At 56.7% G+C, this 11,314-nt stretch overlaps 5 protein-coding genes across 5 annotated transcripts; 2 read left to right on the top strand and 3 right to left on the bottom strand.

The window, feature by feature from the left end:
• Nucleotides 1–131: 131 nt before the first annotated feature.
• On the bottom strand, nucleotides 132–1,978 carry CHGG_07815 (uncharacterized protein; the record flags this gene model as incomplete). The annotated part of the gene is made up of 2 exons (XM_001225470.1): nucleotides 132–1,789; nucleotides 1,858–1,978. The coding sequence occupies 2 exons, from the start codon at nucleotides 1,976–1,978 to the stop codon at nucleotides 132–134; spliced, it is 1,779 nt and encodes a 592-aa protein (XP_001225471.1).
• A 1,539-nt stretch (nucleotides 1,979–3,517) lies between these two features.
• On the bottom strand, nucleotides 3,518–4,820 carry CHGG_07814 (uncharacterized protein; the record flags this gene model as incomplete). Its single annotated transcript, XM_001225469.1, has 2 exons — nucleotides 3,518–4,409; nucleotides 4,483–4,820. 2 exons carry the CDS (start codon nucleotides 4,818–4,820, stop codon nucleotides 3,518–3,520), a joined length of 1,230 nt encoding a protein of 409 aa, XP_001225470.1.
• A 947-nt stretch (nucleotides 4,821–5,767) lies between these two features.
• CHGG_07813 (uncharacterized protein) lies at nucleotides 5,768–6,778 on the bottom strand (the record flags this gene model as incomplete). The annotated part of the gene is made up of 1 exon (XM_001225468.1): nucleotides 5,768–6,778. One exon carries the CDS (start codon nucleotides 6,776–6,778, stop codon nucleotides 5,768–5,770), a length of 1,011 nt encoding a protein of 336 aa, XP_001225469.1.
• A 615-nt stretch (nucleotides 6,779–7,393) lies between these two features.
• CHGG_07812 (uncharacterized protein) lies at nucleotides 7,394–8,536 on the top strand (the record flags this gene model as incomplete). Its single annotated transcript, XM_001225467.1, has 2 exons — nucleotides 7,394–7,870; nucleotides 8,000–8,536. The coding sequence occupies 2 exons, from the start codon at nucleotides 7,394–7,396 to the stop codon at nucleotides 8,534–8,536; spliced, it is 1,014 nt and encodes a 337-aa protein (XP_001225468.1).
• A 908-nt stretch (nucleotides 8,537–9,444) lies between these two features.
• CHGG_07811 (uncharacterized protein) lies at nucleotides 9,445–11,091 on the top strand (the record flags this gene model as incomplete). The annotated part of the gene is made up of 2 exons (XM_001225466.1): nucleotides 9,445–9,793; nucleotides 9,863–11,091. The coding sequence occupies 2 exons, from the start codon at nucleotides 9,445–9,447 to the stop codon at nucleotides 11,089–11,091; spliced, it is 1,578 nt and encodes a 525-aa protein (XP_001225467.1).
• Nucleotides 11,092–11,314: the final 223 nt, after the last annotated feature.

The following is an 11,314-nucleotide window of genomic DNA, read 5'->3' as shown; positions in this document are numbered from 1 at the left end:
CAGTATGGGAATCGATTAAAGGAACGGTTTGCCGCCTTCTTAAGGCGCAGGCTGAGCTGTGAGGTGCCTGTCGGTTCAAGGCCTTAGCTTTGCCCAGCAGGAGTTGAAAATGCTCTTAGTAGGCAAACAGTTCAGGACGAGCCCCGGGTTGACTTCTTGGAACGAGGAAAGTTGCTCGGCTGCGGCTGCGGCTGTTGTTGTGGTTGTGATTGGGAACGACCGTTCTTTCGGGGTCCCGGCTTGCTTGCGACAGGAAGAGAAGAAACAGGGAGCATTTGATCCTGCATCTGCCCCTGCCCAAAACCTTGCAACATGTCCTCATCAAAGATATCCTCTAGCCCACCGCTCATGAATCCAGAGTCAAGCAATGGCATGGGCATGGCAGGAAGGGTGGGGCTGGAGGCTGGCGGGCTGGATTGGATGTATGGGGTTGCGCGTGGGACAGGTGGCGAGGAGTTCAGGTCCCCAGCGCTATCCTCTGGCAGATAGCCATGGTCGGGGGACTGCGCATTCGAATCCGCGGGCGATCTGGCATCCTGACTCCCATTTTGCAGCATTGCCCTGTCGAGGCCCCCTTGGTCCATCTGATTCATGTGCTCAGCTCTCGCCTGGTTCTCCAATGCTCTCCTCCGGTGTTGCTGGTGCAACACCCGCCCGTCTGGAATAGGTGTGGGTGCGCGAGGGACATCCTGGAGGTGATTGGCAGCAGGCCCTTCTGCCACAGCACCAACAGGCCTCATATTACGGAGGGAGCCGGAGGTGCTAGCAGCCACCCTTAGGGAATCCGGGGTGGCGCCAAAGGGAGCAATTGCGCTGTACTCGGTTTTAGTGACCGTAGCCCTCTTCTTGTGCGGCCCATCGTCGCCATCCGTACCCTCCTCGACTGCCGACGTGTTTCCTGTCTCCAATGGCCTTTTCCTGGGCCGTCCCCGCGGCCTCCCAGTCGGTTGTTTGCTCCGCGATCTCGAAGGCTTGGAAGGACGGGGTTTTGACGCAGGCTCTACGAGTTGGGAAAGCGCCGGTGATGGCGCGTTTTCTGCGGAGCCCTGCGGCCTCGGGGGGATCGGTGCGGCGCTAGAAGGCCTGTTTGTTGGGAGGATCGCAACAGGCGGCATGCCGTTGAACGGGGAATTAGTAGCCGGCCGAATTAGTTGTGGCGGCTGGCTGTCGCTCCGTGGTCCCATCGGCTTGCTCTCCGCCATTAGGGGGTTGTGCTGGCTGAGTTGTGCTGGTGCGAGCGCAGGGGAGGAGACGGCGCTGGCACTAGCGTTGGAGGCATGCCCCAACATGCTGTTGGTTTGGATGAACGAGCTCCATTCCGACACGGCCTCGGCAGGAATTGACGCCGATCTCGTCCCATTTGCACCCTCTATACTGGGGTGGTCTATCCGTTGTGGGATTCTCGCCACAGTCGCAAACTTCAGTTTCACTTCCAGGGTATCCCGGCTTCCATTATGAAGAAGGGCAAGGAGATTTCTCGTGACACGTCCCGTGACCAATTGCTCTTGTTGTGAGTCACGCTGTGAGTCCAGATTCGATGACAGCAGACCCTGTCCCACGAGAGGCACATCCGGTTCGGAGTAGTCGTATGCATACACGCTGAAGTCGTTTTCTTGCTGGTTCAGGATCTCTGGGCTGCTCTGGGACACCGCCTGGAGACAGGTCCGCAAGTCTACCACGCCGATAGTGGTCTTTTCGTCGAGGGGTATGGTCTGAATGTGAAGGATATTAGGCCACCGCGCCAGGCAGTGCACCTGATTATCACGATCGAAGGAGTAATGGACCTTGACTGCGGGCAGGACCAGATTAGCGACATTAACGGGGATGGAGAGGAAACCTAAACGGAAGCAGACGCACGTCCCATAGGCCTCGCCTGCAGGCCCGATTCTTCCGCTGTACTCGCAGCTGCTGGCTGGGCAGCCGCAAAATGTGGTGAGGGCGCGGTCCACATGTTCGAAATGGTCGGTGGTGTCGCCATTTCTGCGTTTGGCGGTCCGATGGCCCACGCGTCGGCCGTGTCGTCGCTCTTTGAAGATGTTAACTATCTCGAACAATTACAACAATTAACTGCGCGGACGACGGAAAGAAAGTCGGGATGTTCAAATTATACAGCATCGAAGGGAGATTAGGTAGGGATTGAGGTTAAGTTGAGGTAGTTGAGGTAGGGGTGAGAGGCAGGAAAGAGGTGTATGTAGGGATGCAATTGAGAGGTTCTGCAGTCGAGTGGGCCGGTTTTGAGAGGCTGGGCTCATTCTCGCGGCGCGTTTGGAAGAGCGCGTCGGTGGGTCAACAGCTGCAGGCAATTGGGAATCCTTGGTTTTACCGAATCGGGCCAAAAAAGGGCACGGGCAGAAAGCAAGCCCAGGCAAGGGCAGAAATGGAAGGGAAGAAGGGAAGACTGAAGAAGAAATGAGAGTGAACTGAAAACCCGCACAGTTCAAGACGGCTATCAATTACTTACACAACGGACCTTATCCAACCCACTTCTTGAAGGTCATTGGATTCGACTCTAAAGATGATGCGCGCTGCACCTGTGCCGGCGTTCGTTGGCGTTGAAGCTCGGGGCTTGGCGTTGAAGGTCAGTCTTGGCGTTGAAGGTCAGTCTTGGCGTTGAAAGGTCAGTCTTGGCGTTGAAGCTCGGGTCTTGTCACCACCCAGGCACAGGTATAGAGAAGTGGGGCTGGCGCACCGCCCCACCACTTTTCTTGCCACGCGCCGAGACGCGAGCACGGACCACACCGGAGAAGCTTCAAGCTTGCGTTTTGCAGGCCCGAGTGCCACACAAACAGGTTGGACTTTGACGGTCCAACTGCTTGCCAAAAAGTTCCCGAAAGTCGAGGAGCTTGGGGCAAAGTTTTGCAGCGGATTTCGCGCGGGGAGGGCCCGGGACCCCTATTTATACCCCGCAGAATTACACCTCCGGACATGGCTTAGGCAACAGCCCGCCCCACTCTTCCCGGTCACGGATCGCTCTCAGCGTTCTTGACTTTTAGCGATGCAATTGCCCGCCGGCAGATGGTGTTGTTCTTTTTTTCCAAGGAGTTGAAAACACATGCATTGGTCCATCAACCCGCCTCTTTCTCAACCCCCTTGCAGCTCCCGCTCAATTAGGGAACAACAAAAACATGCCGACCGAGCAACCAGCGGCAACATTTCCATCAAATTAAATTTCTATCAGCATGACCACATTCAATAACTCGGAACAGATTTTTAAACAAACCGACCGATCGATTGATTTTTGGGGCTCATCTCGTTTTTACATAACTCAAATCATTTGCAGTTGCGGGCTGCGTGAAGGTGACTCGGATGCTCACCGACACTTGGAAGCAACAGGGGAATCATCTGGGACAAAGCAGAACCGAGTGTAGGAAAGACTTCAGACATTAAACAACTCCCGCCTATCTAGCAACTAATTAATCCAGCGCCCAAACAAATAACTATCCTCTAGAGGTATCTCAAACCGACGCCCACCACCATCACCATTACCCATCGCCCCATCCACTCGCCCACCCACCCATCACCACGCCTTCCCACCCAGCGTCTTCTCGCCCCTCACAAACTCCGCCGCAACATTCGTCCCCAAATACCTCCCCTTCAAAAACCACACCAACAGGCTCCACACCCTCCAATTGCCGACCTGCCCCGTCCCGCGATTCCTCCCCAGCGTAGCCGCGAAAGTAATCTTACCCACCGGCGTATACTCCTCCTCCTTTTCCACACCCCCACCCCGACCCCGACCCCCCAAAACCCGCGCCTCCAACAGCCTCACCACATGCACCGTCTGCGCATCGGCATGCACCCCCTGCGGGTCCTGCAGGTTTCCCGCGTCGCCCACCACAAAGATGTTGTCGTGCCCTTCGGCGCGCAGGCGAGTCGTCTGGCGCACGTAGCCGCGGGCGTCGAGCAGGGAGGTGGGGAGGAAGGAGGTGTTGGGGGTGAGGCCGTAGGTGGGGATGATGAGGTCTGCTTGGAGGGTGGTGGGGGGGGAAGGGGATTTGGGGGAGGGGGTGGTTTGGGTGAGGGTTATGGTTGTGTTGGGGGTGGGGGTGGCAGTGGTGGTGGTGGTGGTGGGGGAGGTGACTTTGGCGTTGGTGATGACTTTGACTTTGAGGCGTTCGAGTTCTTTCTTGGCGGTCTCGCGCACGTCGCGGCGGAATTTGGAAGTCAAGGGTAGGTCTTGGTCGCTGATGAGGGTGATCTGCTTCTTGCCCGTGACGGCGTATTCTTGGCCGAGCTCGCCCGCGATTTCAATGCCTGTGGCGCCGGCGCCGGCCACGACGATGGACTTGGCGGAGGCGATGCGCTGCGCCCAGCTGTGCAGGGCTTCTTTGGTCGCTTCGGTGGTCGAGAGATTCTTGAAGGGCATGCCGTTCTTGGAGCTGCTGCCGGTGGCGATGACTCTGTTGCCCCTGGTTGTTAGGACGACCCAGTGGCATTGACGTAGGTCAGGGGGCAAAGGGGTATATGTTGATCGCCACTTACAGCTCGTCATATTGGATCGTCCGAGCAGAGCCATCGTTCCCGCGCACTTCGACGGTGTTCCTGTCTGGATCCACTCTCTCGGCCACGCCTCTCACCAACTCGTACTGGTTTGATGGGTACTTGGCGAATGACGGGGCGATGGGGTAAAAAAGTTTATCGTCGCCCATCATATCAGGAAGTATGCCGCGAACCGAAGCGACATTCCAGTACATGTGTGTGTTGGGAGCAACCAGTATGACCTTAAGGTCTTTCGTCTTGGTCGCGGTGTGTTTGAGGAGGTAATGGGCGATGGGGATACCAGTGTAACTGGCCCCGAGGATTACGACTGTTCTTGTCATGGTGAATATTAACGGAAAGACTTGATGGAAGGTGATGTGAACTGGCACTTGGACACGGCCATGAGCATCGAGTCAAGGGCTGGTATATGTGTATATATATGTGTATATGATGGACCGAGGAGGACCCCAAGTTCCTAGGCAACTTTCCAGACTTTTCCGCGCGGGCAATTGCACCATCCCGGCATGACTGATGTTGAGTAGTAATCCATCTTTTTTCGTTCCGAATCAGAATATAATTAGTCAACTACCCAACCGCGAAATATGGCGGTTAAGAAAAGTCTCCGACCACTTCAGACTTTGTGCTGGGCGGGTTTCAAGGACAACGAGAGAGGTATTGCGACTCCCGCGCGCGGCTGTTCCCGCGCGGAGGCCGAATCGGGCAATGGCTTGGCGCTCAGGCGTGTAAGTGTCCCAAAAGGGAAGGCGAGCCGAGTCCTTTGACAAACGGAAGGGCGAAGCGGCCGTGGCTTGGCGTCCGAGGTCGCGCCCGGCTTGGCATTTGCATTCCGAGTCCCTCAAAGTACAGGTAACCGAGATGGCCGTTGGTGACTGCCTAGAAATTCGGCATTCAATCGATCAAATAACTAATAAATCCCCGGAAATTTCAGTCTTTGTAACTCTTTTGTTGGTTTTGGCGGTACTTTCGATTTTTGAGATGAAGACAAGGGCACCCAGCCCAACGATGAGACAGGCAACTTTGTTTACCCAAGTGCACTGTACAGAATAGGTACGAATAAACTACATCAATACAGTGCAGCCGTGAAAATGAAAGTTCAACTTTCAGCATTTGCTAATCATTGAAACCTGCCAGAGAGATCGATCATCCAGCGACAAATAGTTCCATCACAATAACGCCTTAAAAAAGGTACCTTGTGCACACCAACCCATCATAAAACGACCATTTCTCAGAGAACTCGAGGAGTGGTAACCTGCCCACTACTTGCTCTCTACGACCGGTCCGTACCCTTGCCCTTAACCGCAGTGCCACTGGTCTTGGTAGTGCTGCTTGCAGCGCTGGTGCCCTTCGTGGCGGCGCCGCCAGCACCGTTGCCCTTGGTGGCACCGCCAGTCCCAGCGCTGCTGGCCGCGGTCTTGGTAGCATTGCTAGTCCCAGCACTGGCACCCTTGGTAGCGTTGCCGCTCCCGGTGTTGGCACCGCCGGTCTTGGTGGCCCCAGTGCTAGTGTTGCTAGTCTTGGTAGCCCCAGTGCTAGTGCCACTGGCGTTGCTGTCCCCGGTGGCGGCGGGGGCAGCCTGGGCAGGGGTTCCCTCACTTGTGTTGGTGGCGCGGGCGATGGGGATGAAGCCGGTGCGGTTCTCCTTGTTTACCTTGACGGTGATGCGCTTGAAGTCGAACTTGTCCATGAGCTGGCCGTAGGTGGCGGCGTCGACGGTGGCGACCTGGACGTCACCAAGCTTGGTCGAGCTGAGGAAGTCGAAGAAGCCGCGCACCTGGGGCACGGCGGCCGGCTTCGCCCCCGGCGTCATGCGCTTGAGCTCGGCGGTGACGGGCGCGCTCGACTGGTCAAAGACGATGACGTACGACCGCTCCGTTTCGGCGCTCGCCGACCACTGCAGCCAGTGCGCCTGCATCAGGGCTTCCTTGCGCGTTTGCTCCTTGTCGAACTTGAGATCCTCCTGCGTCGGGGCCGCCGTGGAAGCCGCGGCGGGGGCCGACTGGCCGGAAGTCGAGGTCGAAGCCGGGGCCTGGCTCGTTTTGTTTGCAGCCGGGGTTGAGGTTGTCTTGCTCGTACCCGTAGTCGAAGTTGTTTTTGTAGTAGCCGGAGCTGGTGTCGTCTTTGTAGTAGCCGGAGCCGGAGTTGTTTTTGTTGCAGCCGGAGTCCCACTTGACTTTGATGCCGCCGGAGTCGAAGTGGTCTTTGTCGTCGCGGTAGAGGTCGACTTGGCCGGACCCGAAGTCTGTGCCGGGCGTGCTGCGGGTGTAGGTTGAGGAGGCATCGTAAGTGAGGTACCTAAGTAAGGAGTCTTAAAGGGAGAGGTAGACTGAACCAAATGGCGGTAGCGGAAGCTGATAGTTTGTAAATTGTGCTAAGTAGCGATAAACTAGGTAGGTAAGGTAGGTTGATGTTCCGAGCAAATTCCATTCGACTTTCTAGGTAGCCACGAATGAACTTATAGTCTTATAAAATCCAGTACCTGAGTAAGTTTATGCCAATTGGAAAAGATGCCTAAAGGCCGTGGCCCTGGAACTTTTGCGACTTGTGACCGGCCTGTTGCCTGTGAAGCCTAGTTCTCTCTGCCTGACCGAGACCTTACCATTCATACCGAGTAGTTTCACGTTTTAATCCGAAGTTGGGATGATGTGCTTTTTGACGCGGTGAAACTCTCTCTCCCCGCAAAAAGTTGTAATAAGCGCAATAAGCGCAATAAGTCCGAAGTCTTTCAGAGCATCACCAAGTCCGAACCACACTGCTTGGCATAAAAACGCTAGGCTGCCGCCATAGTTGAGTACAGTGGGGATCCAAAAGTATCCGGCCACCCCGCTTTCATTAAACGCGAAACGCGTCTCGCGGTTTCCTACCCTTAACTTTTGAACCACGACAATTCAACAAGATGAAGCTCAATTTGGCCGATTTTGCTGCTGAATTGACTGCCGGACGCGGGAGATTACAGGAGCTTTCTCCAGGCGCACGTGCAGCCATTTGCACACTTGTTGCGGCCGGGCAGAGCGAACGCGCCGTTTCTCGCCTCTTTCGCGTATCCCGCGATACCGTCGCCCGCTGTGTTGAGCACTGGAAAACTCACCGAACGTTTGATTCGCGACCCCGGAAGGGCCGGCCGCCGGTTCTAACTCGAAGGGAGAAACGGTATATCGTTTTACTTGTCAAAAAAAACCGAACCATTGCGAAAAAAGCGCTTGTTAACGCAACTGGCAAGGTTGTCTCCTATTCTACCATCCGCCGCTGCCTCCGGTCACACCACATCCGCAAATGGAGAGCTATGAAGAGGATTCCTTTGACCAAAGAAGTGGCAAAGGATAGGTACAATTTTGCATGCGATTGGCTTGAGAATATCGACGAGTTCCTTCAGGTTAGTGGTGTTGAACTTACCTCCTATTTCTTACCCCGCTAATCGTTTCAGACGATGTTCTCAGACGAGTGTTCCTGTCAGAATAACACTTCAAATCCGACTAGCTGGGTGTTCCGATTTCCGTCCGAGAAGTTCGATAAGCGTTTCGTCAACCTCCAGAACCATGTGAAAGCGAACATCTCGATCATGCTTTGGGGAATGGTCTGGAAAGGGGGGAGAAGTGACCTCATCGTGATGGAGCGCGACGAAGATGCCCCGAGGCGAGGATACACTGCGAGATCTTACCAGAAGGCGCTCCAAGAAGGTCTCCTACCTCATTACAACGATACCCGGCATTTCCAGCAAGATAACGCAAAGATTCACGTCTGCAAGGCAACGGAGGAGTGGCTCCAGACGCGGGGGATTTCGTGGATCGAATGGCCTGCACACAGTCCGGATCTGAATCCGATTGAGCACGTTTGGGCAGCTCTGAAGAAAAACCTACGAACGTTATTCCCAGAGCTATGGTGCCTGAAGCAGAACTGCGTAGATATAGCAAAGTTCAAAGAGTGCTTGCATACGGCGTGGGAGGCTATCCCACAGTCGTTCATCGACAAGCTGATCGAGGGAATGCCACGCCGGCTAGCCGCTGTTAAAAAAGCGAGGGGGTGGTATACAAAATATTAAAGTTTTTAAACAGGGCTCTTAACAACATCTATTGGTTATGCGTCATGATTTGGTGATGTTGAGATATTTGCTGTTAAAGCCTCCAAGATATAATGTAGGTGGCTGGGAAAAAGCGGGGTGGCCGGATACTTTTGGATCCCCACTGTACTTACCAGCCTTGGGTATCTCGGATGTTGTGTCGGGACGGCCCTTGGTACTTACTTGTTACGGCCTGGCCAGTGTTGAAGCGGCGGGCGGCGGGCGTGTCAGGTTCGTCAGGCTATCCTCAGACAACTTGGCCTTTTTCCATACGCCGCCGTTGAAGGGGTTTGTGCTTCGGACCTCTTCACCCAAGGTAACATGGGGTAGATACGTAGGGAGCTTGCCATCCTGGTCGCGACGTTTTTCAAACAGCCAACCACTTGATATGTCAGGGCCCGGGGTTCCAGTACCGTAACTAATCAAAGTTGGGCGTCTCGGAAACCATACTTGCGCCTCGCGGCTGACGGGACTTATGGCCCGGGGCCGACTGCGAGTGTGTATGTTCAGTTCCGACTACCGAGATGGCCGGGGTGATCTTGCTGGTTGGTGGTACGCACGCAGCACGGGGAGGTACCTACCTACCGACTAACCGAACCCACCGTCTGAATTCAGATAAACTTGTCCTACTATTATAAAGGGCGCCCTTCCGTCTTGTGGCTAGGTCTAATTCAAACACTCAACCCCCAGTACCAACAACCTACCCACAGAGAGAAACGGGACTTTCTCTCGACGCTCCTTTTGTTTGTTTTCCATCTACCTGGTACTATACATTCCTTTACAACTCTTTACACTCCTTTCCGAGGTACATTTCTTAATACCCACATTCCTTTCTTACTTATATCCAATACCCCTTTTTTTGAGTACCCCCCCTTCAACACCAGACAACAATGAGTAGAAACATTGCTCGTTCAGCGCCTCCCTCGGCTGGACCGAGGCCGCTCTTTGGTGTTGAGATTGAGATTTTCGTGCGGCTCCTCCCGCATGTCGAGAACGCCATCGACGAAGCGTCGCTCAGGGACCCGCGCAGCTTGCCCAGTTATTGGCGGGATTGGGACCCTACGCTTCCTAACAACTCGAGGGACCTCGGCGCCAAGCAGGACCAGCGGGAATGTGTTGGCGCCGCCATCAAGGCAATCATCGACGCTGCCCTAGGCCCAAGAAATGGTTGGAAGTGCGAATCCGACGCCAGTTTGAAGGAATATAAACTCACAGAGCCGCCTCACCTCCGCAAGTGGTGTATGTATCCCCCAGCGCCCCGTGCGGTAGTAATCATTGGGATCCAGACATGTTAACGGTAGAGTATAGGGGGTATCGAGATCATCTCGCCGCCCATGTCGTCTAACAAGCAATGGCAAACCGAGATCAAGACCATCTTCGACGTTGTTGGCGAGTCATTTGACTTCTGGACCAACGAAAACTGCGCCTGCCACGTCCACGTATCTCCCGGGCCGACAAAGAACAGCACCTATTCGCTCACCGACCTCAACCAGATGGCGAAGGGCGCCTTTTTCTGGGAGGACGCCCTCTGTGATCTCCTCCCGCCCGAGCGCCGTGTCAACCGGTACGCGGACCCGAACTACACGTACTTCTGTCACCAAGAGTATCTCGATGTCCCTCGCGATGGTTGGGCACCCATCTTTCACGAGCTCGATGCGGTAACAAGCCAGGGCCAGGATACCTTCCTTTACCATATGAGAGGCGGCGCCAACCAGACCCGGTACATCTCGACCAGCTTCGATCCCTTCACCAAGTACGGGACCGTCGAGCTTCGTCGCCAGGCTGGCGCGGCCTCGGCTCTGACCGTCATCCACCGTGTGCTCCTCGCCCTCACGCTGCACGTCAGCTCAATGAACTACAACTTTTCGGCAGCTGCGCGTCGTAGAGATTACCCACACGGCGACGAACTTATCAGGGAGCTCAGCAGATGCATCAAACTGCTCCCGGAGACATGCCTCGGCTCTCGCTTCCAAAATTGGCTGAGGTTCTGCCAGGAGAGCTACGAAGACGGCCAAGCCTTCCCCGAGAAGGGCATCAACAAACAAGAGCGCAACCTGCGCAACGGCGGCGACGTTCCCACCGCCGGACGAGGCGGCGGCGGCGGCGGCGGCGGCGGCACCGCCTCCCCCGCCCGCGGCCCCTCCCGGCAGAGCGCCGGGCGCCCTACCCGTCGCGACGCAGGTCCCCCCGGAGGCTGGCCGGGCGACTCCCCCACCTCAGCCCCGCGCCCGCTCGCCCGGCAGGGCACGCGCATGAGCCGCGACGATTCACCCCCGCGCCGCCCCCTCGCCCGCCGCACGCGGGACCCATCCCGCCCCCCCGCCGCCCGCGCCCAGTCCCGGGCCCCGGCCGCCCGCGCCTCCTCCCCGCCCCGCGCGCGCGTCCGGCATGTCCCCGCGCGCGACGAGTCCCCCCCACGCCGGCCCCTCGCCCGCACCCGCACCTCGCGCGTCCCGCCCGCCGAGTCGTCCGGTCGTCGTCCGCTGCGCGGCGCAGGGCCGAGGAGGGCTACGACGGCGACGAGGAGGTACGACTAAGGGAAGCGCATGCGGCCCCGCGCCGGGGGCACCGACCGCCCGGCACCAACAGCAGCAAAGGCAGCAGCAGCAGCAGGCGGACTGGAAGGACGGCAGCAACGGTGGGCAGGCCCCGCTTCCGACCGGATTCCAATGCGCCGGCGCAGACACAGGCCTCTTTTCTAAAGGCCGTGTCGACCGCGGGCGAGGCCAGGCCAGACACGGATGGGCGGAAGGGGGGGGA

This window comes from Chaetomium globosum, genomic scaffold, assembly GCF_000143365.1.
Source record: "Chaetomium globosum CBS 148.51 scaffold_5 genomic scaffold, whole genome shotgun sequence".
NCBI lineage: Eukaryota > Fungi > Ascomycota > Sordariomycetes > Sordariales > Chaetomiaceae > Chaetomium > Chaetomium globosum.
Note: the sequence above shows the minus strand (reverse complement) of the source record. Positions and strands in the feature narration are given on the sequence as shown.